This window comes from Solenopsis invicta, chromosome 4 (genome assembly GCF_016802725.1).
Source record: "Solenopsis invicta isolate M01_SB chromosome 4, UNIL_Sinv_3.0, whole genome shotgun sequence".
In the NCBI taxonomy this organism is placed as follows: domain Eukaryota; kingdom Metazoa; phylum Arthropoda; class Insecta; order Hymenoptera; family Formicidae; genus Solenopsis; species Solenopsis invicta.
The window spans coordinates 19,764,711-19,791,631 of NC_052667.1; the positions used below are offsets into that span (position 1 = coordinate 19,764,711).

Below are 26,921 nucleotides of genomic sequence, written 5' to 3' on the forward strand. Positions count from 1 at the left end.
CCGTGATGGCGAAAAGGTGAAAATTTAGGGAATTAATAAATTGTATGTATTTTGAAATAAGAATGAAAGTGTGGTAACAGTGTGGTAACAGTGTGGTAACAGTTTGAAGAGATATTATTGAAGAGATTAACCTTTTTGGTATTGCATTGCGTTGATAGGATAAAGTAATACATACATAAATAAAAATAATGCTTTTGTGATGTAATTAGGTTTGATATTTATATTTGACAAATTGATATTTTGATAATTATATAGAATGAGGTTTCATCAAATGCAAATTTAGATAAAAATATACTTTAAACGCGTGTTGATACTCAATGATATAAGAAAGGTGCGTCTTGTGAAATAGAATATTAATCAATCATGTAAGTGTTTATAACTTATAAATTTGGAAAATACATGTGTGAGCAGAGAATTCAGTTTTGATCAAGGTCCATATTCTAAATTATTCAATATTTTTTAATTAAACAAAGTTAAATTTAATGACTAATGAAATTAATTTACTTTAAAATTTGCACACATAAAAAACTAATTAAAATTAATTTTGAAAAACAATGTTTGAATTAAATTACAATGTAATTTTGAGTATTAGATTACTACATAATAAAATAGTTGTTACAATATACGGATCATTAAAAATAAATGTAATATATATTATATTTGTAAATTAAGTTTATGCAATATAAGAAATATTGCTATTTATTTATGAATATTTTTTTTACAATTTTTTTTATATAACAAAATTTTTACAGTAAAAGTTATACTGTAAAAGCAGATAGAAACCTTTTTCACGATCGCTTGATAGTTGCAATGACAGAGCCTCTAATGGTGAATTTCGGAATGCAAAATAAATTTCCGCGCATTATTAGGCCTGTTTGTGTTGCTGCCCTTTTTGAATTAATTTCTTTGTCATCTTTCTCTTTCTTATGATCGAATATATATTTAGGTTTGTTCAAGTTGCTTGAAATCCCCAAAAATTTTTGCACTCGAGATGAGATAAATATATATTCGATCGTAAGAAAGAGAGAGACAACAAAGAAATTAATTCAAAAAGGGCAGCAACACGAACAGGCTTTTTATCTCATCTCGAGTGCAAAAATTTTTGGGGATTTCACGCAACTCGAACAAACCTATTCATACATAATCGCTGTGCGTGAAAAGATTCACGTGAACTCTCTATGAGTGAAAAATGAAAAATGAAAAGTGAAAAGTGAAACGTGAAAAGTGAAAAGTGAAACGTGAAAAGTTCCACATGAAATTACATGATTGACCCCCAGAACTGAGAGTCAAGTTTTGTAAAAGCGAACGTAACCAGACACTGTATCCCAAGAAAATATATATATATGTGTTCCGTCAGAGAGTCGTCGTTTATATCTGATCACCCGAACCGACGATACACGCAAGAACGTCCATTTAGGCACGTACATATATATATGTACACCCCACACACACATGCGCGCGCGCATATAAATGTGTGAATATATTCATGTATATTTGTTTTGAAGAAACATGGTACAATCACTTCAAACGTCTCTGGACTGAAAAATACTGGACTTACAAGGAAACACAGGGAAGTGTCCGCCTCAGATTAAAACGAGTTTTTAATATGTTGTAGTACAGATAAAAATAAGGGACACGTATTTTTTTATACGTGCCCATACGCACTTTAAGGGGGTGAAACACCCCTTTGAAGAAAATCGGTTTTTTTCTTTCGAAGTGTATGCCGTCGAAACTATAAGAGATAGAAAAAAATGTTTTAAATGAAAGTTGAATGGCTCGAAGAGTAATTTATGACAGCGGAAAAAAAATTAAAAAAAAAATTTTTTTTAATACTTTCCCCCACCACTTATCTATTTTTTTTCAAAATTTTTATTTTTTTTATAAGCAAAATAAAGCTTATTTTATTACGAATTCAACGGTATATGATAAAGTTACGATACAACATTCCCATTTTTCAAAAATAATTAAAAGTCTCTCGATACGCACGGTACGCGCACCCGTCCGCGCGTTCGTGCGCTACAAAAGTGACTCCCTTCGATTTCGACGTGCCTTTAATATGTTGTACAGATTAAAATAAGGGACACGTATTTTTTACACGTGTCCTAATACACTTTTAAGGGTGAAACACTCCTTTGAAGAAAATCGGGTTTTTTCTTTCGAAGCGTGTATCGTCGAAACTATAAGAGATAATAAAAAAAAAACTCCCGACTGCTGCCAAAAGTTGGTTTAATAACAAGAATTAAAAAGTTTAAGATTAAAAATTAATTAATAACAAAAAAAATTAAAAATTTTAAAAACAATTTAAAAAATTATAAAGTTAATTAAAATTAAATAAAAATTAAAAAATTAAAAAGTTAATTACAAAAATTACAAAAATAAGAAAAAACCAACAAATTAATAAAAATTAACTAAATTAACAAATTTAGTAAAAAATTAGAAATAAAAAACAAATTAACATAAAAACAGAAAATCAACAAAACTAAAAAATAATAATAAAAAGATTGCTTTAAAAAGTTTGAAATAAAAATTAATTAAACAATTAAAATAACAACAAAAAATAAAACTACGGATATTAAAAAATAGTTTTAAAAGTTTGAAATAAAAATTAATTAAAGCAAATACTAATACTTGACATTTTAAATATGTCTGTTAAGTTAGCACCCCCACCACAAAAAACCGAAACGCCACCTATGCCAAAATTAAGTGCTTTTTATGTGCTAATTATGTACCCAATTTGAAATTTTTGTGCTCGAGCGGTTTAGCAGGAAAATGAGATTGAAGGTGAGGGTGCCAGCTTAACGTTAAGCCAGCACCCACTCATATAAATAATTAATAAAATAAAAAAATAAATACACTAGAATCAAGTGCTTTTTATGTGCTTTTCAACGATATATAAATAAATGTTCGTACTCAATCTCTTCGACTAGAAAATCGTTCAGAAAGTACAAATACACACTAACGGAACAAGAGTAAAGTACCAGAAAAAAAACAATTCTGAAATCGATTATAGGCTTAAAATATTCTCCTATTTATGTGCTTTTAAAATATGCAAGATAAGATTTTTGTGCTCAACCCCTTGATCGAAAAACCGACCCTGAAGTGAGCACTCCACCGTTCACCTACAAGAGTAAAGAGTTGAGCACAACAATCTTGTCTTGCATATTGCGAAAGCACATAAATAGGAGAATATTTTAAGCCTACAACCAATTTCAGAATTGCTTTCTTTCTGGTAGTTTACTCTCGTAGGTGAACGGTGGGGTGCTCACTTCAGGGTCGGTTTTTCGATGAAGGGGTTGAGCACAAAAATCCTGTCTTGCATATTTCGAAAGCACATAAATAGGAGAATATTTTAAGCCTACAGTCAATTTCAGAATTGCTTTCTTTCTGGTAGTTTACTCTTGTAGGTAAACGGTGGGGTGCTCACTTCAGGGTCGGTTTTTCAATGAAGGGGTTGAGCACAAAAATCTTGTCTTGCATATTGCAAAAGCACATAAATAGAAGAATATTTTAAGCCTACAACCAATTTCAGAATTGCTTTCTTTCTGGTAGTTTACTCTTGTAGGTGAACGGTGGGGTGCTCACTTCAGGGTCGGTTTTTCGATGAAGGGGTTGAGCACAAAAATTCTGTCTTACATATTTCGAAAGCACATAAATAGGAGAATATTTTAAGCCTACAATCAATTTCAGAATTGCTTTCTTTCTGGTAGTTTACTCTTGTAGCTGAACAGTGGGGTGCTCACTTCAGGGTCGGTTTTTCGATCAAGGGGTTGAACACAAAAATCCTGTCTTGCATATTTCGAAAGCACATAAATAGGAGAATATTTTAAGCCTACAGTCAATTTCAGAATTGCTTTCTTTCTGGTAGTTTACTCTTGTAGCTGAACGGTGGGGTGCTCACTTCAGGGTCGGTTTTTCGATCAAGGGGTTGAGCACAAAAATCTTATCTTGCATATTTTAAAAGCACATAAATAGGAGAATATTTTAAGCCTATAATCGATTTCAGAATTGTTTTTTTTCTGGTACTTTACTCTTGTTCCATTAGTGTGTATTTGTACTTTCTGAACGATTTTCTGGTCGAAGAGATTGAGTACGAACATTTATTTATATATCGTTGAAAAGCACATAAAAAGCACTTAATTCTAGTGTATTTATTTTTTTATTTTATTAATTATTTATATGAGTGGGTGCTGGCTTAACGTTAAGCTGGCACCCCCACCTTCAATCTCATTTTCCTGCTAAACCGCTCGAGCACAAAAATTTCAAATTGGGTACATAATTAGCACATAAAAAGCACTTAATTTTGGCATAGGTGGCGTTTCGGTTTTTTGTGGTGAGGGTGCTAACTTAACAGACATATTTTAAATGCTAATTATATTTTAGCACATTATTGTACCAATTAAAAATTAAAATTGAAATTTACACTTTGTTTAATAAAATACTTTTTTTTCCAATAATAAATTGTACTTAACCAGCAGTCGGGAGATGTCACGCTGAATGTTATAACTATTCAGGATATAATGTAATGTTACATTTATTTATTAGCGTGGCGTCTCCCGACTGCTGGTTAAGTACAATTTATTATTGAAAAAAAAAGTATTTTATTAAACAAAGTGTAAATTTCAATTTTAATTTTTAATTGGTACAATAATGTGCTAAAATATAATTAGCATTTAAAATGTCAAGTATTAGTATTTGCTTTAATTAACTTTTATTTCAAACTTTTAAAACTATTTTTTAATATCCGTAATTTTATTTTTTGTTGTTATTTTAATTGTTTAATTAATTTTTATTTCAAACTTTTTAAAGCAATCTTTTTATTATTATTTTTTAGTTTTGTTGATTTTCTGTTTTTATGTTAATTTGTTTTTTATTTCTAATTTTTTACTAAATTTGTTAATTTAGTTAATTTTTATTAATTTGTTGGTTTTTTCTTATTTTTGTAATTTTTGTAATTAACTTTTTAATTTTTTAATTTTTATTTAATTTTAATTAACTTTATAATTTTTTAAATTGTTTTTAAAATTTTTAATTTTTTTTGTTATTAATTAATTTTTAATCTTAAACTTTTTGATTCTTGTTATTAAACCAACTTTTGGCAGCAGTCGGGAGTTTTTTTTTTTATTATCTCTTATAGTTTCGACGATACACGCTTCGAAAGAAAAAACCCGATTTTCTTCAAAGGAGTGTTTCACCCTTAAAAGTGTATTAGGACACGTGTAAAAAATACGTGTCCCTTATTATAATCTGTACAACATATTAAAGGCACGTCAAAATCGAAGGGAGTCACTTTTGTAGCGTACGAACGCGCGGACGGGTGCGCGTACCGTGCGTATCGAGAGACTTTTAATTATTTTTGGAAAATGGGAATGTTGTATCGTAACTTTATCATATATCGTTGAATTCGTAATAAAATAAGCTTTATTTTGCTTATAAAAAAAATAAAAATTTTGAAATAAAATAGGTAAGTGGTGGGGGAAAGTATTAAAAAAAATTTAAAAAAAAATTTTTTTCCGCTGTCATAAATTACTCTTCGAACCATTCAACTTTTCTTTTAAAACATTTTTTTCTATCTCTTATAGTTTCGACGGCATACACTTCGAAAGAAAAAAACCGATTTTCTTCAAAGGGGTGTTTCACCCCCTTAAAGTGCGTATGGGCACGTATAAAAAAATACGTGTCCCTTATTTTTATCTGTACTACAACATATTAAAAACTCGTTTTAATCTGAGGCGGACACTTCCCTGTTTCCTTGTTAGAAGAGAGTTGTGCCCATTGAGACTTTTGTTCGGGACGTCAAGAACAACAACATATTTCAATTGCAGTCAATTTAACCAAGGGCCATTTTCCATAAGGATTGTGTGTGATCCTTTTACGATCTTTGAATGTTTATAAAAATTGTTATAATTAAAAATTAAAAAAATGGCTCGTCGAATCTTAGAAAATTGCATTTTGCAAAAATTAAAATTGTTTTATTAAAAAAATTGAAAATTGTTAAAGTTATCGTGCAAATACTTAAAGAGATGGACTCGAAAGCAGCATTAGTAAAAGTCAATTTAAATAAGTAAAAATAGATTATAAAAATTATTTTTTTATTTTTTAATAATCAATGAAACACGTGCTTATAAATATCAAATTTATTTATTATCCTTTTGTAAATATTATCAAATTTATTATCATTTACGAAAAAAATTATCAAAAATCAATCATTTTTTCAGCGTCAAGAAGGTATATTACCTATTAACTAATGATACAATAAGCGCACTTAAAAGCAAAATAACTTATAAAAATCTGTAGAGTAATAAAAAAATTGTCATTGATTAATCCCCCGCTCTAGTACTTTTTCGAGGTTCCATTTTCCGAAGATCCAACTGTCATGGGATAGCACTTTAATGATTGATATATTAAAGATACGGTCAAGGTGAGGCTATAAATGCTTTAAAGCATTCTTTGATTAACAAATTTGTAAAATTTTTTGTTATCACTGGATAATTAAATGTTTCAAAGCATTTGTAGCATCAAATTGATCATATCTTAAAATGCCATGTAATATGTTAAGGCAAGCGACGTAATCTCAGAAATCAGTATTACTGATGAAATCTGCTGATGATATTGCTCAGAAAGATTAGAGATGCTAATTCAGAGCCTTTCAGCGAACGTACACTCAGCGAAAGTGATAGATGCAGCACTCGCTTTATTTTTCGGCCTGCCTCAAGCGGTTGAATCGCCGAAGCGACTATCTGTTGTCTTCATCTCTTTTGCGCAGTTTGCAAAGGCTGGAGATTGTAAAAAGTTATCATTCGATCTTTATATTCGCTGCAGACCGACACGACATAAATTTAGCGAACGTTATATTTAAATCCGTACGTTTAATGAACATTATACTTATATCCTTAATGTATAGTAAACTTTTTAATGTTTAAAATATTATTTAAATGATATAATTGCGTGTGCATAACACATTTTTATTCAAATAATATTAGCATCATTGAGTTGTAGATATAAGATTTATAACGGATAATTATTATTATTATTAATTGTGTTTCATAAATTTTGTTAATGTTTTTAATATAATTACAAGGTAAAAGAAAAAAGTATAATATAATTTTAATAATAGATGTAAATAATAGATGCATAATTTTTAAGTTCAACAGAGTCAGTGATTAAAGTTACATATGGCGATTAAAATGTATGCTCTTAAAATTATAAATGCATATTATGCATACATGTGTGTATGGATAGAAATCACTTTTGATTCTATTAACTAATAGTGATTTATGCCTTAGCTAGCTTTTTAAACTTGTCACACATATACTTACAATTAGAATATAGCATATATTATAAATTAAAACACAATTTAAATTCTTAAATTATTGTACATCTTTTGTATTACTTATAAGAGATATTAATAGTTTGAACTTTTATTTTATATCTGAGAATTGCGTATTCCAAGCAAGAAATGTAAAATAGCAAAGTTATATGCGATAAGAAGTAAATAATTTTAATAACATTTTAAATTACGGTATATTTAACGATAATTCGTAAATTGTATAGTTATGAACAAAATAGAATTGAAATAGTAGAAATGCTTCTAAAATTTCTTAGTGTGTCATATAAAATGTTTAATCTATTGTTTAATCTACATATTAAACTGTATTGTTCTTCCAAAATTATGCGAAATGAATGCCTTTACTTCATTCGCGGCAAAGTCTACAGTGTGACTTTGAGTTACAGATCGATATCTGATAAGGAATTATTCTCTGTAAGTTAATAATTGCCGTTACCTCTGTTAAGTACGTAAGAACTATGATTAGAACAGAGTTCTCCATCATTTAAAATTTTCCTCGTTTTTTTCCTGGTTTCAGGTTTACATGTATTATACTAAGTTATATTAAGTCATCACAATCTCCAATATTAGACATGTATTCACGTAACATTAATATATGATTATGTTATCATCATACTAGTATTAATAAACTATAAGAATTTTTGTAATTTATGAAAATTATTTATATCCATAAGTAAAAAAATAATGTTACATTGATATTATGTCTTTCTCAAGATCCCATTTTTACTCTTTGCGCAATTATGACAGATTTTCAACTCGAGTCGTATACAATAAAAATATATAAAAATTTTACGTACGTTATAATACAAAGAAATATAAATATTTTTACTTACGTAGTGCGGTTGCAACATTCACTGTCAGGATGGTAAAAATAAAAATCGTACCAAACATTTTTTTGTAAAATTGTTCTGAAACTACAAGAAAGGATCCACACAATAATCTTGACGAGTGAACTGTATATTTCATGCGAACCACAATTAAACTTCTATTAATAAAACCCTATAATTTCCTTGTGAAAATTTCCTTTTACTCTGATGCACGTGCGTAGAGTGAATAAAGTGTCCGTTTAAATTCTTTCTTTTTTATTTCATTCACCATTGTATTCTAAATTTGATCACATAGATTACGTTTACTTTAGCGCTGACAGAGTGTGAGTATTTGTCCTTGTTTCATTTTTAATAAATCACAAGAATGAAATAAGCTTCAAGTAAATGTAAAGTAGAAGAGCAAACGAGAAGTTCATAGAAATGCTTCATACAAAAAAATTATTTAAAAAGTTTTTAATTTTATATAAAAATATTTTTAAATCAAAAAATTATTTTTAAAAAATTTGTTTAACAAAACATATTTTATGAAATGTTGATGAAACCATGTCTTGTGGCACTTGTGTGTAAAATCTACGAAAGATCATTAATTTGTTTTTTTATAAATAAAAATGCCTTAATTCCTTGACATTAGTTGTAGCAATTCCACGATTTTCCTGTTATTTCACAAACGCATCCTTTTTTCTCCTTAGAAAATTGTAAATTACGTTTGTTCTACATATCCGATGAAAAAGTACCTATAGGGTCATTAGTAAAACTCTTAAATTATCACAAATAAATATTTTTATTTGAATAATCGTATCAGAAAGATACTAACAATAAGTACATTACATTTATAGTTTGGTTTTGATAAAAGCAATTTAAAAAAGGAATAACGGTTTTCATATATTACATTTAGATTTTACAAAAACAGGAAAAACAAACTCAGAATTATATTTTAATATAAACAATTTTAAAAAGTAAAAATAAATACAAAAGAGAAAATATTCTAATTTAACTGCACTTGTAAATACTCTAAGATTACTTTCAAATTCAAATGCAGATTTGAAAAGAGTATTTTTATTTTTAAGATGTTAAAACGAGAAAGGAAATTAATTTTTTATTAGTTTCTAATGCTATTTGCGTCATTGAATCTATTGTAAGGACAAATGGAGTCAGTTGTGTGAAAATTGAAATATGTAGATATTGAATGATTCATCTCTTGTGTTATTAGACACACTATATTAGACACACTACAAAAAATTTCGTAATAAGTAAAAAAAAAGTCTTACATTATATTCTGCAGCTGATGATAATGATAAATTGTTTCTTTTTCATCTAATAATATACAATAATGTGTGTAACAGATATCATATTTATAAGAGACATCATCACATATATGAGAGATATCTTTCTTCTTCTAACGTGAAGGTAACATGGATAAAGTGTGAACTAATATGTACAACCAGTTCAGTTAAAAAGAACAACTACGTCCATTGTGTCTATAATAGCGAATTTGGTTCAACACACTAGTGCACACTATTAATAACGCATATTAAAAACGTTATATGTATGTATGTATGTATGTATGTATGTATGCATGTACAGTTAGGAGCTAAAGGTTGCTAAAAGATTGAGTTTCTGATAATTGATTTTTAAGTCTTCTGTCCAGATCAATCAAGAAAATTGAGTCTTTTGAAAAATTGTCCATCACAATTCGACGCTACTTACAGATACCCTTCATATTCACCTAACTTGAAATAATTATCACTTAATCAAAATTTTAATAATTTCATCGTAAAAAATTATGCGACTGAGGATTCTTCAATTTTTTCACATAATATAAGAACTTGACCTATAATTAACATTTAAATATTTCTATATTTTGTAAAATTTTAATTATATAGTATTTTTATGAAACAATTTTTTTAAATAGCATTAATTCTTATAAGGAGAATTTTAAGTACCTTAATCGCAAAAAAAATATAGGAATTTTGAACAACTATAAAACAAAGAATAAACTTTAATTTAGATAAAAAAAAGATATAATTCTACCACATCATTTTAAAGTAAAAATATGAAATGTTCATAAATTCTATTTAATAAATGTTATAAAAATGTGATGTTTATTATTATATTCAAATCATTATTATAAACATTTAAAAAATTTTTCCATATTAATATTTATCAATATTATAAAGTATTTTTAAATAAAAGTTATCGTTCTTATTATTTAAATTTGATTATTTAAAAAATGGTAATGTCTTCTATGTAAAATATATAAACAAAAAGTTCAAGTTTGAGGATAAGTATATAATTAACATACAAGCTCATAAATTTTATGATTTTTCTTCACTTTTTTTTAAAGCTGAGGTATCTTAAGATCTGAGGTATCCTGATGTTGGATGTGTGCTGTCTGGATAATAGCCTTATTAATTGATATAAGAACCAATTAATCCTAAAAAGAGGTATATTCTGGAAAGTTTAGTTTTTAATTTATATAAATTGCACTTCAATGATTGTGATGCATAGTCAAGATTTGTATTAATATATTGTTATTTATAATTTGTCTCTAAAGTATAAATAAATGAAACGAGCAAGACACTCGTGTACCAAATGATGAAACTATATGTAACAATATTACTTAAGCATTTATCATTAGATATCAAAGGCTACATGCAAATATTCACTGTCAATACTAAAATTCTGTAGCATACATTATATACATTATAGATTTTTAGTTCTGGCAATGAATATTAAAATATAACTTAATTATATAATTGATAATTCCACAAAACAAAGTCTGTATTAGGATTTTGACTGGTTCATTGATGCCTTAATTTGGGCTTGCTGAAATGCTTGTTGCAGTTTATCTATCACATCCCTCTGTGAATCCAACTTCTTGCCTAAAGTGGATATCTGGTCGTCTACGCGTTTTCTGAAATTCGTGCCCTTATATGTTAAGTTTCTGAATCCAGACTTGAAACTCGACTTTATAATCCAAACAAACTTACAATTCAGACTTGATGTAATCCATGCGTTTGTCAACGTTCTGTTTGGCCTCACACAAGTCTTGCTTCACGAGTACAGGTCCTATAAGCTTGAACACGTCGTTTTCCTCCTTCAAAATGTCTAACTCCTTTTTCACCATCATATTTTCATTCAACTGTCCATCTAGTTGTTGTCTCAGCTGGCTCAGTGTCTTGTTGTATTCTACGAGTGCAATAGGAAATAGATTAAAAATAATAAGATAAAGAAAAGAGCTTACATTACTTTCCGGAAAAACATTTATTATAAGATGTCTCTTAACCTTTTTGGATTCGTCTTAACGTGTCGGCCTCGATTTGAAGCTTTTTTTGAATTTCCTCCACCATGATTATCCGAAAGATATCTTTAAACAAGTCAAGAAAAATGAACCACAATCAAATAATATATCTTTACAATCGAGTTGTTCAATGCTAACACCGGAGATTCGTGCAGAGAAGAGGCAACACACGCAATCACGAAAAAGACTTCACCAACATAACCAAATTAGTATTTGAGCCTTCGACCTTCGATCGTATTGCATCGCGCTTTGTGCGATTCGATTCGATATATCTCGATAGTTTCTCGTTTATCTCATTCTCATAGTTTTATTAAATTAAAAGGTAAATAATTAAAAAAAAAAGAATTGTTTGATTAAATTGAAATAATTATAATTTTTATAACTAACTTTTAACTGTAAAAAAAGTGAAACATAATTGCAATATGGAACAATAATATAACGAAAGCAAACTGCACTGTAGTTTGTGCGATAAATCAACCCAGTGCTCGTATAATTTCGCTTTTCAATAACATCATGGTACTTAAATCAAGGCAGATGTATGATGCGGTTTAAAGAGTGAGATCTTAAACAAATACAACATTGCTGGACTCATGTGTCCCAGTTTTTACAATATAGCCGAATTTGGTTAGTAATGTTGATTGTACCAGCCCAGTCAGAACCTTTGTAGAAAAATACTACTGAGCACTACTAGTGCGCAGTTATAGTATTTTGAGGCACCCCAATCAGCACACAATATTTAAAAAATATTTTTAGAAACATTTAAAAAACATTTTTAAAAACATTTATGAAAACGTTAAAAATAATGGGTTAAGTGCCTTTTCTTCATTAAAGAAGTATTTATTTTAACGTTTAAAAAAATGTTTTTTAAATATTATAAAAATGTTTTTTAAACATTTAAAGAAAATGTTTATTAAATGTTAAAAAAAACGTTTTTTTTAATGAAGCATAAATGAGCAAAACAATATTAAAAACAAAAACATTTTAAAAACTTTTGCAATAAAAAAATTTTCTAAAACTGTAAAATTAGCAGATTTATGCTTCTTTTTATATTAAACAATTTTTTTTTAATATTAAGGTTTTTTCTTAAAAATTTTTTTTTCCGAAATTTCCACGCGGTCATCCATTCAAGTTGCGACTCCGGTGAACATTGCTTGATCTCTGTGATCGCAGCGAACTGATCCCTCGTGATGATCTGTAAACACTTTGTGCTAATACATGTACATTATTAAAAGATCAGGTCAACACATGTCAAAAAGATGAAATATATATAAATAATGTATATTATTTATATAAATAATGTATATTATTTATATAAATAATATAATTAAGTTAATTTTTTACTGATTTTCATAGATGTTATTGAAACATTTTTTAAACGAATTTTAAAATCAATAATTGGAAAATAAATAGCTTAAATGTTAAATAAATAATAAATAAACATAATTTTATAGAGATAAAAAATAAATAAAAAAAATTAATATTAAATAAACATTAAAAAAGTATTAAACAAACATTTAAAAAGTGCTTATTAAAATCATTTTTTCAATTAAATAATTCATAAAAAATAAATGTATAACTTAAACAATATTAAATAAACGTTTAAAAATGTTTATTTTAAAAAAATTAAAATAAATATTAAATAAATATTAAATTAATATTCAATCAATATTAAATTAATGTTTTTAAAATTGTAGTTTAAAATAAAAGATTAATGTAAAATAAATATTAAATTAATGTTAAATAAATGTTAAATTAATATTTTTAAAAAATGTTGTTTTAAATAAAAAATTAATGTGAAATAAATAATAAATAAATGTTAAATAAACGTTAAATAAATATTTTCCCAAATTATTATTTTAAATATTTTATTAATGTTAAAAAAATGTTAAATAAATGTTAAATAAATATTAAATAAATATTTTTTATAAATCATTATTTTAAATATTTAATTAATGATAAATAAATGTTTAATAAATATTTTTGTTATAATGAATTGTACAATAAAAAATTATTATTAAATAAATATTAAAAAAAATTTTTTAAATATTGTGGCCTGAGTGAGTCTGTGTTCACACTACACTCTCATATTTAAGTGTGTTGTGTGAACAAAAACGTAAAAAAATCTTATTGAGACGGCCATATTGAACACAAATTATTATAAAATCTCAATATAGGATACGTTACATGTATATGAAAATATAAGGAAAAAAGGATTACACGGGGAAAGCATGATTAATGACCGCTTATGTGCAGAGTAATTAAAAACTGAAAACAACTTATAATTATTGATTACATTTATTATACAGGGTGAGTCATTTTAATCTATGGACCCAAATATCTTCCAAATAACGGTACCTACAAAAAATGGTTTAGATAAAAGTTGACCAGGACAGAGGGGGTCATTCAATTGTACCATTGGTTTTGACCTTGAGGTCAATTTTGAAGGTTATTTCAAGGTCATGATGGTTTTTTTAAATGGGACACCCTATTTTTGACTGCGGATTTCGAAAGAGCGGAAAATTTTACATCAAACTTGTCTTATGAAAAAATTGTTTTTGCGACCTTGGAAAGGTCAAAAATGAAGGTGAAATGCCTGAAAAACGATCTGGTGTACTTTTTCTGAAATGACGTGGTTTTCTGGGTAACACAAATGTGCATAATGCTTAAACAAAGTCAATGAATTGTAAAAGTGTTAATCACTTTGACTAGCTTGACCTTGAGGTCAATTTTCAAGGTTGTTTGAGGCTCATAACGCATTTTTTGTTTAGTAAACCCTATTTTTGACGCAGAACCTGTTTCTTGACAATGGGCTCTTAAACAATGGCACTTTTTACATGAGCATAGGGATTTTTTAGTTTTTCGACCTGACCTTTTGAAGGTCATATCAAGGTCATATCAAGGTCAAAAGCACTTTTATCTTACTTTTAGCGTTACCCGGAAACAACGACGTGGACGTAGTAAGTTCTGCTTCTTTTAGGGTGCTTGATTATCGTGAGTCTCCTTGCCTCTCACGTCGGGGTGCTTGATTATCGTGAGTCCCCTTGCCTCTCACGTCGGGATGCTTGATTATCGTGAGTCCCCTCGCCTCTCACTGACACTGTAATTTAAATAAATTACCCAAGGAGTAATTGTTCAAAATTACCTCCGTTGGCTTCGAGGCATAACTGCAATCTGTTTTGAAAACTATCCACAGTTCTAAGCAGGGTAGCTCTAGGAATGGCTGCACAAGCTCTACGAATGCGGTCCATAAAATCATCTCTTGTGGTTGGTCGTTCAGCTAAAACAACATTTTTCAAGTATCCCCATAAAAAGAAATCAGGCGACGTCAAATCTGGTGAGCAAGGAGGCCATTCAATTGGACCCCTTCGTCCAATCCATCTGTCATTGTAACTGGCAATTAAAAAGGCACGTACAATGAGTGCATAATGCAGTGCAGCACCATCTTGTTGAAGCCACATTCTTGCTCTTGTTGCTAAGTCAACATCTTCTAATAAGCCCGGTCAGTGATCTCTTAGCAACGATAAGTAATTGTGTCAATCAACGTTCTCTTCAAAAAAATAAGGTCCAATCAAATAACCATTTACAATGCCGCACCACACCATAATACTCCATCGATTTTGATGATCTATTGGCCTATATCAGTGGGGATTAACGTCTGACCAATAATGGCAGTTGTGTCTGTTAAGTTGTTCGTCACTATAAAATTTAGCCTCATCTGAGAAAAGCACATACCTAAAAAAATTAGGATCATTGTGTAACATTTGTAAAGCCCACTGGCAAAAAGCAATACGCATCAGATGATGATTAGGCTGTAAAGCCTGCGTAAGAATGATGTGGAAAGGGTGATAATTTAGAGCTCTTAAAATTCTAACAACAGTTTTTTGTGGTATACCTATTTCCCTTTCCATCTGGCGAGTACTAACATGAGGATTAAGGTGAAGTATTGCTAAAATAGTTACAGCTCGCGCATTATTTTCCTCATATTCATGATGTTGACGTTGACGAACAAGATGTCCATTGCGAGCTCTTTGGACTAAACTACGTATTGTCATATCAGTTGGATATCGCCTTTCAGGAAAACGTTGAGCATAAAGCCTTGATGCTGCATTGTAATTGCTATGACACTCCCCTAAAACTAATATAATATCAACAATTTCATTAGGACTATAATCAGCCATTCTGGAAAGGTAACTTGTGAATGTAATTACCTACATACCCTGTATGTATGTGTGGAATTTTTAAATTTAAGCAAATTTAAATAGTAAATTTTTCAATTATGCAGAAGTGAGTAAGAAAGAAAAGGAATAAAACTCTATTATAACAATAATTATAAATCTTAAATCAAACGTAATTGTTTAGTTTTTTTCAATCGTTGATTATTAGCATTAGGTATCGCAGTGCAGTCAGCTATTTGCAACTTTCGGCCGGATTCTTCGACGCACGCCTATTGCTCCCTACCGCCCGCTTAACTAAGGAGCGCGATACATCGTCTCATTGTCAGAACCGTGCGTTACGCCGCCCGGCGGCGCCGTTGCTAAGGCGCGAGCGGTGGGAGGGGAGCAATAGGCGTGCGTCGAAGAATCCGGCCAAAAGTTGCAAGTAGTAATGTTTAAGCATTATGCACATTTGTGTTACCCAGAAAACCACGTTATTTCAGAAAAAGTACACCAGATCGTTTTTCAGGCATTTCATGTTCATTTTTGACCTTTCCAAGGTCGCAAAAACAATTTTTTCATAAGACAAGTTTGATGTAAAATTTTCCGCTCTTTCGAAATCCGCAGTCAAAAATAGGGTGTCCCATTTAAAAAAACCATCGTGACCTTGAAATAACCTTCAAAATTGACCTCAAGGTCAAAACCAATGGTACAATTGAATGACCCCCTCTGTCCTGGTCAACTTTTATCTAAACCATTTTTTTGTAGATACCGTTATTTGGAAGATATTAGAGTCCATAGATTAAAATGACTCACCCTGTATATATATATATATATAATTACATTAATTATATATTATAAATGTAATAAAGCAATAACAGGATTGACATTAAAAAGTTTAATGTCAATCCTGTTATTGCTTTTAATATATAATTAACTAATGTAATCAATTAATTATGTATAATTTTCAATACTTCATTACTATATTTTGTGTTTTATAAATGTTGAAGCATAATCTAAAATTATCCATCCTCTCAAATCTTAAAATAACTGCTGTAACGAGACGCTTCGGTCGTTCGTACGAAAACATTGTCGATTTTGGCTACGTTTCGTTTCATGCACACTCGTAATGCGCATGGCATAATCACGTTATCCGTGTAATTCCTCAAATATTAAATACGAACGAAATGATACATGTACAACATGCGCAGCATGAGTGAAATGGACCGTAATCTTTGTTATTCGTTTTCACGTTCGAAGATCTGCTGTAACGATTAAACACTACCTACTTTCTCTCTCTCTCCTGCTCGCCGATTCGAGGAAACTATTGTCCGATTCCAAGAAGGAGGGATTCCGCGACAGGAAATTGAAGCGCTCCCAAAACTGAAGGTAACAGATTAACACGAATCTTCGTTACAATTACGTTCGCAGACTTTGCATAGAAAAAGAGAGAGTTGTGATCTGTCGAGTAGCTCGAGTGGAACAAAGGTGTTTGAAGTAATTTCTATTCAATTAAAGAAGATCACTCCTACGATCTGTGAGTTTATCATTTAAACTATCTTCCTCTCAGAGCGAGCCTTCCACGGGGCTGACTTAACCACGAGGTGAAAAAAAAAATCGACTTGTAGCGAACGCAGAGCTACTACCTTAACCGACATTAAACAATACAAAAAAGGGAAGTCGCGAACTCTTAGAATATGTTATAATATTGTGTATATTTATATATAGTTATATATAATAATATTTAAAATGAATATACAGGGTGATTATTAATGAAGGTTCCCACTTTTTACCATCAGAGCACGATTTACCGTCGGATACTTATTTCTAATATATTATTATATTAGAAATTACAAATGTGTGCTCCGATGGTAAAATGTGGTGACATTCATTAATAATCATCTTGTATATTAAAGGGGGAACCTCATGTAAACGTTTTTTTCTCGATTTTTTTGTAATGAGAAAATTTATTGAATCTGGACAAAGTACATAATAATATTCACTATCTAAGCTACTTAAACAAATTTTTTTGGTGTTGAAAAATTTAAAAATAACAGCACACTTAATGCTTGAATTTGCGCCGTGCAATGCCGACGTCACAAAATTAATGTAAAACAAAAATTTCGTTAGTTTATGTAAAAACACACAGCATATACTTAAATAATTAATAAAATTTATAAAATTGCAAAAACGGCGACATTAATAAAACAAAATTATTTCTTTTTTTTTTAAACAATTATTGTTTAAAGCAAAATATTAATGATCGAATAGGTGTATGCTGAGGCTAGATAGTTGAAAAATGAGCATGTAAAATTTGAAGGTGATTGGTCAAGTAGTTTTTGAGTTACATTGCACGGCGAGCAAAATTTTACGTTTTGAGAAAAAGACGTTTAAAGTTTTTGTAAAAAGAAAATCGTGAAAAATTGTAATTAATTTAAAACCTTGATTTTTGATCAACCAACAATTACAGGGCAATTATCTTTTTAAATAATTTTAACGAATTAAAATAAACTTTTATTTGGACTTTGTCAAAACACCCTTCCAGTATTTGCATTTTAATACTATTTAAAATAAAAACAAAAAAAAATAATTATAATTTTGTAGAATGACGAATATTGACGACTCGGATTTTCAAATTTTGAAAAAATTGTTACCTATAACATTTTAAAGAAAGATTCGATTTTTTGACAAATTTTGCGATCTTTGAATGTTTATAAAATTGTTATAATTAAAAATTAAAAAAATGGCTCATCGAATTTTAGAGAATTGCATTTTGCAGAAATAAAAATTTGTTTTATTAAAAAAATTGAAAATTGTTAAAGTTATCGTGCAAATACTTAAAGAGATGGACTCGAAAGCAGCATTAGTAAAAGTCAATTTAAATAAGTGAAAACAGATTATAAAAATTATTTTTTTATTTTTTAATAATCAATGAAACACGTGCTTATAAATATCAAATTTATTTATTATCCTTTTGTAAATATCAAATTTATTTATTATCATATACGAAAAAAATTCTCAAAAATCAATCATTTTTTTAGCGTCAAGAAGGTATATAACCCATTAACTAATGATACAATAAGCGCACTTAAAAGCAAAATAACTTATAAAAATCTGTAGAGTAATAAAAAAATTGTCATTGATTAATCCCCCGCTCTAGTACTTTTTCGAGGTTCTATTTTCCGAAGATCCAACTGTCATAGGATAGCACTTTAATGATTGACATATTAAAGATACGGTCAAGGTGAAGCTATAAATGCTTTAAAGCATTCTTTGATTAACAAATTTGTAAAATTTTTTGTTATCACTGGATTATTAAATGTTTCAAAGCATTTGTAGCATCAAATTGATCATATCTTAAAAGGCCATGTAATATGTTAAGGCAAGCAACGTAATCTTAGAAATCAGTATTACTGATAAAATCTGTTAATGATATTGCTCATGAAATTTAGAAATGCTAATTTGGAGCCTTTCAGCCAACGTACACTCAGCGAAAGTGATAGATGCAGCACTCGCTTTATTTTTCGGCCTGCCTCAAGCGGTTGAATCGCCGAAGCGACTATCTGTTGTCTTCATCTCTTTTGCGCAGTTTGCAAAGGCTGGAGATTGTAAAAAGTTATCATTCGATCTTTATATTATTCGCTGCAGACCGACACGACATAAATTTAGCGAACGTTATATTTAAATCCGTACGTTTAATGAACATTATACTTATATCCTTAATGTATAGTAAACTTTTTAATGTTTAAATTATTATTTAAATGATATAATTGCGTGTGAATAACACATTTTTATTCAAATAATATTAGCATCATTGAGTTGTAGATATAAGATTTATAACGGATAATTATTATTATTATTAATTGTGTTTCATAAATTTTGTTAATGTTTTTAATATAATTACAAGGTAAAAGAAAAAAGTATAATATAATTTTAATAATAGATGTAAATAATAGATGCATAATTTTTAAGTTCAACAGAGTCAGTGATTAAAGTTACATATGGCGATTAAAATGTATGCTCTTAAAATTATAAATGCATATTATGCATACATGTGTGTATGGATAGAAATCACTTTTGATTCTATTAACTAATAGTGATTTATGCCTTAGCTAGCTTTTTAAACTTGTCACACATATACTTACAATTAGAATATAGCATATATTATAAATTAAAACACAATTTAAATTCTTAAATTATTGTACATCTTTTGTATTACTTATAAGAGATATTAATAGTTTGAACTTTTATTTTATATCTGAGAATTGCGTATTCCAAGCAAGAAATGTAAAATAGCAAAGTTATATGCGATAAGAAGTAAATAATTTTAATAACATTTTAAATTACGGTATATTTAACGATAATTCGTAAATTGTATAGTTATGAACAAAATAGAATTGAAATAGTAGAAATGCTTCTAAAATTTCTTAGTGCGTCATATAAAATGTTTAATCTATTGTTTAATCTACATATTAAACTGTATTGTTCTTCCAAAATTATGCGAAATGAATGCCTTTACTTCATTCGCGGCAAAGTCTACAGTGTGACTTTGAGTTACAGATAGATATCTGATAAGGAATTATTCTGTAAGTTAATAATTGCCGTTACCTCTGTTAAGTACGTAAGAACTATGATTAGAACAGAGTTCTCCATCATTTAAAATTTTCCTCGTTTTTTTTCCTGGTTTCAGGTTTACATGTAATTATACTAAGGTATATTAAGTCATCACAATCTCCAATATTAGACATGTATTCACGTAACATTAATATATGATTATGTTATCATCATACACCTAGTGTTAATAAACTATAAGAATCTTTGTAATTTATGAAAATTATTTATATCCATAAGTAAAAAAATAATGTTACATTGATATTATGTCTTTCTCAAGATCCCATTTTTACTCTTTGCGCAATTATGACAGATTTTCAACTCGAGTCGTATACAATAAAAATATATAAAAATTTTACGTACGTTATAATACAAAGAAATATAAATATTTTTACTTACGTAGTGCGGTTGCAACATTCACTGTCAGGATGGTAAAAATAAAAATCGTACCAAACATTTTTTTGTAAAATTGCTCTGAAACTACAAGAAAGGATCCACACAATAATCTTGACGAGTGAACTGTGTATTTCACGCGAACCACAATTAAACTTCTATTAATAAAACCCTATAATTTCCTTGTGAAAATTTCCTTTTTACTCTGATGCACGTGCGTAGAGTGAATAAAGTGTCCGTTTAAATTCTTTCTTTTTTATTTCATTCACCATTGTATTCTAAATTTGATCACATAGATTACGTTTACTTTAGCGCTGACAGAGTGTGAGTATTTGTCCTTGTTTCATTTTTAATAAATCACAAGAATGAAATAAGCTTCAAGTAAATGTAAAATGGAAGAGCAGACGAGAACTTCATAGATACGCTTCATAGAAACGCTTCATATAAAAAAATTATTTAAAAAGTTTTTAATTTTATATAAAAATATTTTTAAATAAAAAAAATATTTTAAAAAAATTTGTTTAACAAAACATATTTTATGAAATGTTGGTGAAACCATGTCTTGTGGCACTTGTGTGTAAAATCTACGAAAGATCATTAATTTGTTTTTTTTTATAAATAAAAATGCCTTAATTCCTTGACATTAGTTGTAGCAATTCCACGATTTTCCTGTTATTTCACAAACGCATCCTTTTTTTCTTCTTAGAAAATTGTAAATTATGTTTGTTCTACATATCCGATGAAAAAGTACTTATAGGGTCATTAGTAAAACTCTTAAATTATCACAAATAAACATTTTTATTTGAATAATCGTATCAGAAAGATACTAACAATAAGTACATTACATTTACAGTTTGGTTATCGGATTTGTTTTCACTATCAAAAATTCATCGGAAAACATGCACTTCATGTTTCAAAAAAGTGTTGAAATGTAAAATTAGCAAAATATTTTAATTTATGTAAATTAGATGATAAAAGAAAACATCATTTAATTGTTATAAATACATTTTTCAGACTATTCTATATAAATGTACGTTGTTGCGTAAAAAAAATAGTGAAAACAAATCCGATAGCCAAAGTTTTCAAGCTTCATCAGGAAACAATTGCTTAAATCTATTATAAGTTATTTTGTTAAAAATTGACAGAATCAATTTAGATATCATCTCTTCCACTATTGGTTTAAACATATTTATAATCTCTTTGGAGTTGTCGTTTATAATTTGGGAAAGAATTTTATGTAGTTGTTGAGATGAGCCCTCCTCCTCGTCATTAAATTCAAAACTGAATTTTATAACATCTATCTTCGATTTTATTTTCGATGCGTATATTTCTGTTACACCATTCTTCATTACCTCTTTTAATTCTACATCCACCTTATTGGTTGAGTTATCTGCAAATGGAAACATAATTTCAATGAAAGATGAATAAATGATAAATTTTTTATATTTAAGTAAATATCACTAAATTTATGTCTTATTTTAATGTAAAATTAATTAACAATCTTATGTACCTAAAGTAACGTGAATTAGTCCTTTGTTAGCGAGTGGCACCAGTAATTGTATATCGAAGTTATACATAGCGTCTAGGATAATATTTTCAGACATCATATCAATCTTGAAATGAAGCTTATCGGTAGATACGTTAATAGAGTTTACATTCAAATCACAAAAACCTCTCATTTTTACATCTGTCACGTTCCATTTTAAATTATTTGTGTCGTAAATAACTAATTTGTCAATAGTTAGTGACCCACTGGGAGGAACATCAAATTCTGGTAATCCTTCATTGCAAATCATACTCTTTAAATTATCGATGTTGTCTACAATGCATTGACCATAGACAACGCTGGAAGTATTACGTCCGCATGCGTGAATGTAGGAAGCTGTAAAAGAATTAACTCTCTTTTAATTAAAAAATTTAAATATAAAAAATTTTTAAAATTTTCATTTATTTTAGTTTGTTATTAAACATTTAATATAGTAATAAGATGAAAAAAACGGAAATCATACTTATTTAAATTACTCCTTCTATTACTAACAACAGCAATCAAATACTTCAAATAGATAACACTATTACGTATATTTAATTTATTTTAAGCATTTATTAATAATTACATTTCAATAAGATGACTAAACAAAATTATCACAGTCTATTCTTCATATTTTTTTTCCAATTTTTTATTCACTTATTTTGAAATAAGCTACTCCTAAGTTAATTGTGAAAATAGCTTGCATACAGTAATTTTTATGTAAACACAAACATGTAAGCTAAAAGATTTGTCATCATATTTTTTCGTTTATAAAAAGTAATTTTACATTAATAAAATAATATTTAAGAAAATCTAATATATTAATGTTTACTAGATTGCAATAATATTAAAATTCTAATTGATTAAAATTAAGTCTTTTTAAACAAAGCTCAGAAGTATGTATATCATGTATATAAACGGGTAAGCAGAGACTAATGCTACGATATTTAAGATTTTAAGCTTTAAACGCTAAACTGCATTGCTTACATTAAAGAATAACAATATTATTGTTATACAAACGCAATTGAAATATAGATTATATAAAATATCAGACTGTTTAGAAAGAATAAATTCGTAGTTCTGAAGGACATTTTAGAAAAGAAGAATACCAAATAATCAAATCTGTTGAAAGCAGATCTTGCAAAATGACACCAAAAAAAGAATAAAATTGACATCATAATTTTCTTAACTTTAAAAGGAGTTCTTTTCTAAAAGACAGATTGGTAGTAAATAATCTTGGTTTTTATAAGAATATATAAATAAGCTGAAATTTTTCAGAATTTACGCTGGGATTAACTTCAAAGTATTGACCTTAAGAATGTGTTCCAATAAACTAACTAGCAAAATCAGTTATTGATGATATTTTACTTTACTTCCCAGCTAACAAAATGACGTCAAAATGATGTAACTTTTTCAATCTGCAAACGTCATTAGTAACTATTTGTAGACTTTATTGCTCAATAATTTTTTCTAAGTGAATTTTATAAACATTTCTTTACAGTTTAAACTGGCTGCATTAGTTCAAGTTTATCTTCTTTCTTCCAATGTCAAGAGAGAAAGATAACCAATAAATTAGTGCAGCCAGTTCAAATAAAAACGAAAAAAAAAGATCTATTATTTTATAGATATACAAAACATGTTTGTATATATTTGTTATTAACGATACGTCATTTTGACGTAATATGGTAATGACGTATCATTTTACTATTAAAAGAACATGTCAAAATTACGTTTCATTTAAATCACATGACGTCTTTTTCATTAAAACCACGTTTTTTTTACGTCATTTTGACATTAACTTCTTAGTTATGAATGAAAAATCACTGATACAGCTAAATCAGTTTATTGGAACACATTTCTAAGGCGATCTTTATTAAAACACGCACTGTTTTGCGCCCATTACAACACTTAAAAACAAACTAATAAAAATTAAAAATATTGATCTTCTAATTTTTATTCAAGACGATTAAGTTAGCTGTTCTTGAGCTACTTTTCTCATTATTTTTAATATTATGTAAATCTCATGATAAAAAAAATATTAAGCGTTAAACACTAAACTGTATTGCCTACAAAGCACCAAGATCTAGCTACGACCGTGGAAAGCCTTCTTGTTTAGATTTGTATATATTGCTCACGTTAAAGAATAACAATATTATTGTTATGCAAAAACAATAAAAGCGCAATTGAAATATTGATTATATAAAATATCATATTGTTTAGAAAGAATAAATTCATATTCCGGAAGGATATTTTGGGAAAGAAGAATACTAAATAACCGAATCTGTTGAAAGCAAATCTTGCAAAATATTGCTACAAATCTAATTAACAAAAACAATACAAATTTAATTGCAGAATTTAATTCATCAAAAGATATCATAAAAAATACTAGCATTATATAACAAAATCTGTAGAGAATTTTGACATAATTTGACAGCAAATTACGAGCAAATATATTCTTATAATTAGACAGTAAATTAGTGGCAACAATCAAACAGAATCTGCGCAATTCAATTTAATGGCAGATTGGTAACAGAAATAGCGCAAATCTGTCCAATATAGCGTTATTACCAAATTGTCGATCGAAGCGAAGCAAGATCTGAACTGAATAGGGTAAGGTTGCCGAAATCGCATCACTTTTGACATAAAGGCTTATAACTAAGAAATTATAAGATAATATTTTTCACTTTCTTCACGTGATAATAAATTACAACATTCCTTCTTTCATTTTCATTTTTTCAGAATTTTACGTATCGTTATAAATTTTTAAATGACAATTTTTAAGAAATCTTCTAATAGTGCGATATAAGCAACTGGTCTTCTAAATTGCAACACAGATAAATATTACTCTTTCTAGGATAAAACAACATTTTTATTTTTGCTAGATTTCTTTCTTCTCGAGCAAAAATGCGTTAGATAAGCATAATTTTATTAATATTGGAGATAAATACTTTAAATTAAATATAATTTCCGTCAATGTCATCTTTTCGATAACTTTTCAATAATATTGAAATAACATTGCTATATTACGGTAATATATTGTTACAATGTGTGTATGCTTTGTATAATTATTATATTTGATTTCATATATATAGCCACGATCAAAGCAATAGTGCGAGTTAGAAAATTAAGACATGGTGCGATTTAGGTGACTGAGGCATTTTGTAAAACTCTATTTATTTAATTTATAAATAAAAACACAAAGTTATTTGAACTTTGTTAATATAATTTTAATAATATTGTAATCATTACAAATTTTTAAACTTTAGATTATCTATTTTGCCTTTTTTGCAATCAAGCTACACGATGTGTTGAAGAATAGCAGCAAGTTGTGATTTTTCTATAAATGTTAATAAGAGAATTTCTATTGTTCTTAACGTGTTGAGTTCAATGAAGGATGATAATAATGTTAAGTAGTTTCCAAATAATTTCACAAACAGTGTACAAGTACTGTGGTTGTATTTAAACGCGAGGTGGTGCGATTTATGAGTCGGTGCGATATCGGAAACCTTACCCTATAATTGTCGTGAGAAAGGAAGATGCCGTTTCATCTATATAAAATTTGTCAAAACCTCATAGAATTTAAAGTCTATATAATTGAAGCTCGGTCATATCATGTTTCTGTATTGTTTTATGGAAGATGATGTAATGTTACGTAAAGCTTTCTCAGTGTAAATTTATCGTCAATAACAGTACGCAAAACTTGCTCGCTTTCCGTTACCAATACTTGGTTACATGCGTAGACTTTATCAGCAAAACATAAATTTATTGCTGACATAGATGATCCCAAAATTGTCATCAATCTTTGAGCGAGTTTGATGACTATATAACTTGGTGAGTATATAATTTGCCCCACATAACGTGACAAGCTTTATGTAGTATAGTATTAGTAGAAAGTATTAGTAGTTATTACTAAGTAGTTATTACTAAGTATTAGTAGTATACATTATTGTGATAAAAATAAAAACATGTTTCTTACGCAAATTTGATGTAACAGGAGCTGCGAGAAACACAAAAGCAAGAAGTTCAGCAAACATTTTTAAAGACTGTATTAATAAATGTACAAATATAAGAAAAGAATTTATAAATTGTTTAAGACTATTAAAAACTGTTTACTACTTCTTTACAAATAGCAAAGAACAGTCGTATATATATCTCAACAGAAGCAACCAGAAATGAAGACTAATCCACTGTGAGCTTCGATCCTCTATTTATACAAACAAACATCCTGGTATACTTTAATTTGATACCTGTTTTCCTGGTCCTTTCATTGACACAAAAAGTTGCTAGACATCCGAATTCAATGTTCCGGGTTCTATAAATAAAGCAGTCAAAACAACTGTTAACCTTGGCAGATATAAATAATGTATGATTCTTTATAACTGCAAGATATAAATCTCTTCTTTTCACGATGTCTCAAGGAACATCAGTTGCGACACTTACAATGTTAATATACCAATTGAACATATATTACTGAGATCACAACAAACATTTATTGTATACATAGTAACTTGACCACAATTGACAATTTGATTTTTTTTATCAACAAACTCAAACTATTCTCGTGAGGCGACAAGAATCAATAATGCATCTCGTTTTTTTTTATTAATATTATATACTCGTACATATACATTCAGCGTTTGTCACTCAAAGTCTGCAGATTTTTATGATTTTTTCACGTTAAATTTTGATGTAATCTTTTCCATGATTTTGACAACCGTTATATCTATCTACTTACCTATATATTTATATTTATTTGAACTTT

The 26,921-nt window shown here is 28.3% G+C and overlaps 2 protein-coding genes and 1 long non-coding RNA gene across 3 annotated transcripts; 1 reads left to right on the forward strand and 2 right to left on the reverse strand.

Moving 5' to 3' along the window:
* Window positions 1–10,641: 10,641 nt before the first annotated feature.
* Window positions 10,642–11,733, reverse strand: LOC105204343 (prefoldin subunit 6). The gene is made up of 3 exons (XM_011173391.3): window positions 11,459–11,733; window positions 11,163–11,361; window positions 10,642–11,086 (listed from the first exon to the last, which is right to left on the reverse strand). Exons 1-3 carry the CDS (start codon window positions 11,520–11,522, stop codon window positions 10,957–10,959), a joined length of 393 nt encoding a protein of 130 aa, XP_011171693.1. The 5' UTR covers window positions 11,523–11,733; the 3' UTR covers window positions 10,642–10,956.
* A 4,951-nt stretch (window positions 11,734–16,684) lies between these two features.
* LOC120357581 lies at window positions 16,685–17,236 on the forward strand. Its single transcript, XR_005574588.1, has 2 exons — window positions 16,685–17,016; window positions 17,198–17,236. It is a non-coding gene; the product is annotated as an uncharacterized LOC120357581 (long non-coding RNA).
* A 4,174-nt stretch (window positions 17,237–21,410) lies between these two features.
* Window positions 21,411–26,570, reverse strand: LOC105198066. The gene is made up of 4 exons (XM_026140121.2): window positions 26,407–26,570; window positions 26,136–26,156; window positions 22,142–22,513; window positions 21,411–22,021 (listed from the first exon to the last, which is right to left on the reverse strand). The coding sequence occupies exons 3-4, from the start codon at window positions 22,425–22,427 to the stop codon at window positions 21,714–21,716; spliced, it is 594 nt and encodes a 197-aa protein (XP_025995906.1). The 5' UTR covers window positions 22,428–22,513; window positions 26,136–26,156; window positions 26,407–26,570; the 3' UTR covers window positions 21,411–21,713.
* Between the last annotated feature and the right edge of the window lie 351 nt (window positions 26,571–26,921).

Bases quoted from the DNA above. Each gene is read 5' to 3' on its own strand.
- LOC105204343 (XM_011173391.3), bottom strand. From the start codon at position 11,522: ATGGTGGAGGAAATTCAAAAAAAGCTTCAAATCGAGGCCGACACGTTA. The intron at 11,362-11,458 runs GTTAAGAGACAT...TTGCACTCGTAG, and splicing joins GTTAAGACGAATCCAAAAAG to AATACAACAAGACACTGAGC. The intron at 11,087-11,162 runs GTAAGTTTGTTT...CACGAATTTCAG, and splicing joins GATTACATCAAGTCTGAATT to AAAACGCGTAGACGACCAGA.
- LOC105198066 (XM_026140121.2), bottom strand. From the start codon at position 22,427: ATGATTTGCAATGAAGGATTACCAGAATTTGATGTTCCTCCCAGTGGG. The intron at 22,022-22,141 runs GTACATAAGATT...TTCCATTTGCAG, and splicing joins ACTAATTCACGTTACTTTAG to ATAACTCAACCAATAAGGTG.